The following is a 6,653-nucleotide window of genomic DNA, read 5'->3' on the forward strand; positions in this document are numbered from 1 at the left end:
ACTCTGAGTTTCTCACGCAAATAATAATTTGTGCAAAACCCAACCATGAGTCGCTACCAAGAATAAAAATTCCCCAAGATGTTATGGGCAGTTTTCCTATGTGCTCCGGGTGTCAGCAGTGACTTTACTCTGGTCTCAGCACAAGTGTCCAGCCTTACCATCTGTGAGACTCTCAGCGCTGGCTGGGTGGGGACAGAGGTGCGGGTGGAGGAAGAGAAAGAAAGGGGTAGGAAGGGTGACCAGGGTTCCTCCATCCCTTGGCAAACCCCCGTTTCGAGCAGGGGCACAAGGGCCAGAAGAGAAGCCCCGGCTCTGGTGGCAGCTCTCACGTTCCCAGCCGTCACGTCAAGCAGGAGCCAGTGCTGGAAGCTGGCTCGTGGTAAACAAAAGGAATCCAGAATCAAAACAAAAGCCCAAAGCTGAGGCCTTTTTCCTAGGAAAAGTTCTCTCTTTGCTGTCCACGGGAGCCACCCTGCAGACAGCTTTATTCCTTACAGAAAAGCAGTCCGTCCCTCGCCCTCCCTGCTGTTTGCCCAGTGGGTGGCGCCCCTCAGTCCTGGTCCAGGGCCTGTCAGCCATCGTCCTCCCCTTCGGATTCTTCCTCCGCAGACTCCGAGGCACTCTCGGGCAAGTCCTCTCCCATCTGCTGGAACCTTCCAGACTGTGCATCCCACATGTATCTGATGGTAACTTTGAATTCAGCCATCTCATACCCGAAAAGCTTCTGCAAGAGACACAGGGAACCAGTGATGAGAAGCAGGTGTGACTCAAAGTGGCCAGAGTCCCTGGTGCCACAGCACACTGACTGCGGCGGGGGAGTACTCACCAGCACGCGGGCCTGCTCTGGGGTCAGCACATCACCCTCCTTGCACACCTCGTGGTCGGACAGCAGGGTCACCACACCTGCGGGGAACAGGCCCCCACACAGCTCTCTGCCAGCTGCCCAGAGCTGGGTCGGAGCTGGCTGGCCCCCCGCCCTCCCTTGCACACTCAGGCTAAATCCACAAGTGTGCAGCTGCCCAGGAGGAGCTGTGGGGCAGATGCCTTCCTCACGCCCCTTAGCTGCTGTGTCCTGGCTGCAAGTTACTGTCCACTCTTGCCTCGACCAAGAGATGGTCACTTAGTCCCATCTTCACCTGAGACAGTGGAGGCTGGCAGAAATAGGCTGCTCAGCCACAGGGGCCAGAGGGCATGTGTCGGGTTTGGGAGCTTGTGTTCCCAGCAGCAAGCTGTGATTTCCCCATACCTCTCTTGAGGGCAGTGGGCAGGCCCAGCTGCCTCAGCTGTGGCTCCATGGAGTGGGGGAACTGCTCCAGGGGCCCTGGGTCCAGGGTCACGGTGAAAGTTGCTTTGTTTCCTGCTCGAGCGAAGTCCATTTCCGTGTATTTTGTAAACCACCTTGGGGAAAACACAAGAGGTAGGAGGGGAGGTTCCTGACTGGCCCACCTCCCCGCATGAAGCCAGGCTCCCTTGGCCTGGCCTCCCCTCCTAGTCCATGTCTGCTGCGAGACAGGCATCAGCGTGGAGCACGGTGCTGCAGAGAACGAAGACTCAGGAGCGGTGTTCCAGGAACCAGTTTTTACTCAGTGCCTCCATACTGTACAAAGTATCCGGATTATTCCTTCCCTGCTACATCCCAAAAACACTTACTCATTCACTTCCTCCTTGGTGCGGTTGGTGAAAAGCAGGCCGACCTCACCCTTCAACTTCTTGCTGACCTACAGAATGAAAGGGGCCGGCCCAATCCCGTTAGACATCTTGCAGTATCTGCAGATGTTTTCGGCTGACACAGCTGGTGGCAGGGGGTGGACGTGGGGGACTACCTAGGGTTGGGGGTTAAGGAGAACCGAACCTTAAATGAGGTTTTGCTCTCCCCATCCCTCCACTGGCGACATGGCCAGAAACTCACCTGATGCAGGTTGTCTTTGTACTCGTCAGCTGGGCTTCGACCCAAGGCCACCATCATCACCTTGTTTTTGCCAAAGAACATCCTATGGAGGAAAAGGGGTTTGTGAAGAGTGCCCCAGGGACCCTCCCCAACTTAGGCGCCTGTACACCGGCTCTGGTCCTCTGGAGCTGGAACTCAGGCCCAGGCTGTTCCGCAGCAGAAGGTGTGGCCAGAGGCTCCTACTCCTTCCATGTAGCCCTGCCAGCCCACTGTCCGCAGCCAAGGACCCCTTTCATTATTTTCATTATTTCAACATTCACAATACTTAGTCTAGCGGCCCACTGTGGGTATTACGTGCTCCCCTAGACTTCCCAGTCTGGATATAAGGAAGAGGCACATTTACTGGTCTGAGGCAGACCAGGGTCAGCACTTGTACCAACACAGATTCAGTCCAACGATGGGTACCTGCCATGTGGCTCACGCAGCCTGCCCTCGTGTGCATCCTGGAGTACACATTCTAAAATTGATGGGATGTTCCTAAAAGGACCAGACCCCAGGGGGAAGGGAGCCCCTTCTCCTGAGGGATCACTGTTCCAACATTCCCAAACAACTACCAAGTCCTCCCCGCAAGGAGCTCAAGGCAAGAGCAGCTGTAACAGTTAAAAAGTGCCTCTGGAGAGTGTGGCACTTTGTCCTCACGAAGGTGGTTATCTGTGGGACCCAGGTACCCGAGGGTCAATCACCACCCCTGTGCTTGGAGAGCATCCTGCCTCCTTCCCTACTCAGAAAGACCCTCGTCCCATTGCCTACTTACCGGCTGTGCTTCCAGGCGTTCCGGATGTCCTTCAGCTTGCTGTTCCTCATGTTGGCCACGGAGAAGATGAAAAGGTACTTGTATGTGTCCACACATTTCCGAAGCTATGGGACAATTCATGGGGCTCTGGAGTTCAAGGGGCAGCATGGGTTGGGCCTCAGAAGGGGAAGAATCTGCTCTAGGTCCCTAACAGCAGTGGAAGTTTAGAGCTGGAGGCTTCTAATCTGGTTGTTTCCTCTTTACTTCTGTCACTGAAGCCAAGCTCAAAGATTACAGGGGCTCCCCCGCGGCAGGGCAGGTGTGGTCTCAAAGTGCAGGGTAAGCAGAAATCCCATGGTCTTCCAGGTCTCTGATTTACCTGTGCCTGGGAGTGGAATGGATCGCTTTGGTTTGCCCATTAACTGACAACCTAGAAACACTTAGCTACACTTGGAAGACTCCTGCTAAATGGAAATCTATAAAGTCTCATTATTTACTCCCAAGGGGAGGTGGCTCACCAGCCCTGCTCTGCCCATATTGCTGGCTGCAGTGATGATGACGTGGTCTCAAGGAAAAGGAATCATTGTGCTGGAGGAGACTCTCCTCTCACGCAGCCTGCCGTAGTGTGGACAGTGGGCTGGCGCATTTACTCACATCTGATAACCCCACTGTTGTTTTTTTTAAGTAATCTACTTTACATGGGACTTGAACTCATGATCCCAAGAGCAAGAGTCCCATGCTCTACCAATGGAGCCAGCTAGGCCCCCCCTAACTCCAAAGCTTTCTGACAGGCCACCAAATCTCCCTAGGCTTCTGTCACCTAGCTGCAAGACAGTGGTAACTCCTCCAGGCACACTGCAAAGACGGGGTACACAGCACACATGGAGCACTTAGTGGGGGTTCAAGGCACAGAGGAAGAGCTCTGTCAAAGCTGGAAATCACTGCCAGGGGAGTTTCTAATGCTTCTGCTGCTGGGGGAAAAGGGAACCAGCACCCTGTGGTGGTGTGTTTTTTTTCTAAAACAGTTTTTCTGGCAGCCCCAGAGGCACCCTTAGAAACCAAATTCAAGGTCTGGAACAATAAAAAGAATGAAAAATAAAGAAAATGAAAAGAATGAGCTCTTACCTCTTCTATCAGGTTCTGTTTCAGTTCTAAGCCTTTCTTGGCAGTTTTGGTTAAGGAAACTAATACAAAGAAAAGGAGAGATGATGAGAGGCGAATCCAGAGGCCCTGTGGACTCATTTCCCTCTCCCCTTTGGTAGCTCAGCTGCACCAAGCCGGCAGAAGGAAAGGCAAGGCTGTGTATTCCCAGGGTCCTCCAAGCGCCTCCTCTCTAGTGTTCCTGAGCCTGGAGATCCCCTCGCACATTTCCTATTACTTAATGAACCAGGTGGTCCTGCGCTCCTCTCAGGCTAAACTACAAATCCGAGTGGGGATACTGAGGCGTGGGGGCAGGGCTCGCTCCTGTCCTTGAAGTGCTTTCAGGGGCACTTAGCAGACTTAGCTGGCTGAGGCAGCTCCCTATCTGCTCTCCACCACGGCGCACAGAGAAAATCTTTGGTGGCCTCAGCTGTGGCATGATGAATCTGGGGGCTCTGTCTCCTCTGCTACGTCCTGTTCTGCAGTTTGGACTCCTGGATAAAGCAGTGTCTCTGTGGGGAGGGCAAGCACCTCTCCCCAAGAGCTAGGGGCTCAATTTCTTCTTAACCAGAAAGATGGGATTTGTGAGATCTCACCAGAGCTCCCTCCTCTCCTTATTCATCCCGCCTGGCACTCACAAGGCATATACATAGAATGGCAATGACACCAGTCAGGGCAAGGGCAGCGCAGGAGCGGAAACCAAACGCCCTTGTCCATTTCCCACCATTTCCACTGCTATAACTGGACCAAGCCAGCCTTACCCCGTCTTACATTACTGCTGATCTCGCTCATTCCAACTTTGCCTTCTATCTCCACCTTCCCCAATCTATTATCATCAAAGCAACCAGGGTGATTTTTTAAAAAACTTTTTCAGAGAGAGAGAGAGACAGAGGTGGGGAGGAGCAGATGAACATGGGGAGAGAGAATATTTTTTTAAAGCATTTTTAATTTTTTTTTAAAGATTTGATTGATTTATTCATGAGAGAGAGAGAGAGAGAGAGAGAGAGAGAGGGGCAGAGACACCCGGCAGAGGGAGAAGGAGGTTCCAAGCAGGGAGCCTGACGTGGGACTTGATCCTGGGTCTCCAGGATTGCACCCTGGGCTGAAGGCAGCGCTAAACTGCTGAGCCACTGGCGCTGCCAGGGGAGAGAGAATCTTAAGCAGGCTCCACACCCAACAAGGAACCTGATGTGGGGCTTGATCTCATGAACCTGGGATCACGACCTGAGCCAAAACCAAGAGTCTGACACTCAACCGACTCAGCCACCCAATGCCCCTAGAGTGATCTTTTAGATGCTGACCCATGCTGGGGTCCGGGGCGGGGAGGGGAGGGGGGCACGGGGGTATTGGTCAGTTAAGCGTCTGACTTTGGCTCTGGTCATGATCTCAGGGTTGTGGGGATTGAGCCCTGTGCCTGGCTCTACACTTGCTGTTTTTTTTTTTAATTAAAGATGTTTATTTATGTATTTGTTCATGAAAGACACAGAAAGAGAGAGAGAGAGAGAGAGACAGAAGAGAGAGAGAGGAAGACGGGGAGATCAGAGGCAGAGGGAGAAGCAGGCTCCATGCAGGGAGCCCAATGTGGGACTCGGTCAGATGTCTCCAGGTCAGGGTCTCCAGGATCACGCCCCGGACTGAAGGCAGACGCTGGACCGCAGAGCCACCCGGGCGTCCCTACACTTGGCGCTCAGCTTGGAGCCTGCTTCTCGCTCTCCCTCTGCCCCTCGCCCTGTTCATGCTGGGTCTCAAATAAATAAAATCTTAAAAAAAAAAAAGTCCAAGTGTGTCATCCCTGTGCTCCAGCCTTGGGTGTGAAAGCCAAAGCCCTGCCCACTGCCCCTTCCTTGCACACTCTGCTCCAGCCACACGGGCCTCTTGCCCCCGACCTTCCCTCTCCTTGCAACAGTCGCTCTCCCAGGGAGCTCCGAGGACGGCTCACTAACCTTCCTTAGATGTTCGCTTATTTACTGGCTCATCAGGCACCATCCCTGGCTGCACTAGACGGAATAACATCACTGCCCTGTCTCCCTTTTATTTAGCTCCTGAGACTCATCGTGATGTAACCTGATTTGACTTTTGGTGTTTTTTTTGGGGGGGTGGGGGTGGGGAGGGATGTATTTCCCACGACCAAATCGTTAAAGTCCACGAAGGGCCTAGGCCTCGCTTGCTGCACCTGCCACCCCGCCAACACCGCGAGCGCCGGGCCCCGAAGCATCCGTCCAGCGACTGTGCTGGGGCCGCGAGGCAAGAGGCGCTACCGCCCGGCGCAGTGGTCAGCGACCGCCTCCCAGGAGCTGGTGGCGGAGCCAGGCCCAACTACAGGGCGACCCGGGCACGAGCGAGCCACGCAGAGGCCCTGCGAGCACCAGGGCCGGATTCGGGAGCGAGTCCCACCGGGCGGCGAGGGCGCGGGGGGCGCCGGGCCGCGGCCGGGGTGGGGGTGGGGAAGGGCCACGGCGAGGTGGCGCGCAAGCCGCGGAAGGGCCGCCGACGCCCCGCGCTCTCCGCTCCCTGCCCCGGCAGGCTCGGCTCCCCGCGGCCCAGCCGCCCGCCGCGCCCCCGCGCCCCCGCGGCCCCCGCTCACCTTTCTTGTCGCGCTTGGATTTGGGCATCGCGCTGCAGGCACGTGCGGCGGCAGGCGGCAGGCGGCGCTGCCTGCTAGGACCCCGGCGGCGCGGGGGCCTCTGGGACGGCCCTCGGGGGCTGCCCCCGCGCGTGCCTGCCTCAACTCACGCCGCAGCCGGCTTCTCCCCGCCAGGCGGGCTCCAGGGCGACTTCCCGCGCGCCGGGGGTCCTAGCTCCGCGGGGGCGGAGCCTGCGGCGCGGTGCATG

The 6,653-nt window shown here is 56.0% G+C and overlaps 1 protein-coding gene across 1 annotated transcript; it reads right to left on the reverse strand.

The window, feature by feature from the left end:
• Positions 1-400: 400 nt before the first annotated feature.
• MRTO4 (MRT4 homolog, ribosome maturation factor) lies at positions 401-6,524 on the reverse strand. The gene is made up of 8 exons (XM_038531797.1): positions 6,406-6,524; positions 3,807-3,865; positions 2,703-2,806; positions 1,910-1,991; positions 1,651-1,718; positions 1,247-1,398; positions 827-903; positions 401-724 (listed from the first exon to the last, which is right to left on the reverse strand). The coding sequence occupies exons 1-8, from the start codon at positions 6,431-6,433 to the stop codon at positions 572-574; spliced, it is 723 nt and encodes a 240-aa protein (XP_038387725.1). The 5' UTR covers positions 6,434-6,524; the 3' UTR covers positions 401-571.
• Between the last annotated feature and the right edge of the window lie 129 nt (positions 6,525-6,653).

The sequence above is a fragment of the Canis lupus genome, chromosome 2 (genome assembly GCF_011100685.1).
Source record: "Canis lupus familiaris isolate Mischka breed German Shepherd chromosome 2, alternate assembly UU_Cfam_GSD_1.0, whole genome shotgun sequence".
Taxonomy (NCBI): Eukaryota; Metazoa; Chordata; class Mammalia; order Carnivora; family Canidae; genus Canis; species Canis lupus.

What these genes read in the sequence shown, in the direction of transcription:
- MRTO4 (XM_038531797.1), bottom strand. Translation starts at nt 6,433, where the DNA reads ATGCCCAAATCCAAGCGCGACAAGAAAG. An exon ending in AACAGAACCTGATAGAAGAG is followed by an intron (nt 2,807 to 3,806) that starts GTAAGAGCTCAT and finishes ATTGTCCCATAG; the next exon opens with CTTCGGAAATGTGTGGACAC. An exon ending in ACCAAGGAGGAAGTGAATGA is followed by an intron (nt 1,399 to 1,650) that starts GTAAGTGTTTTT and finishes GTTTTCCCCAAG; the next exon opens with GTGGTTTACAAAATACACGG.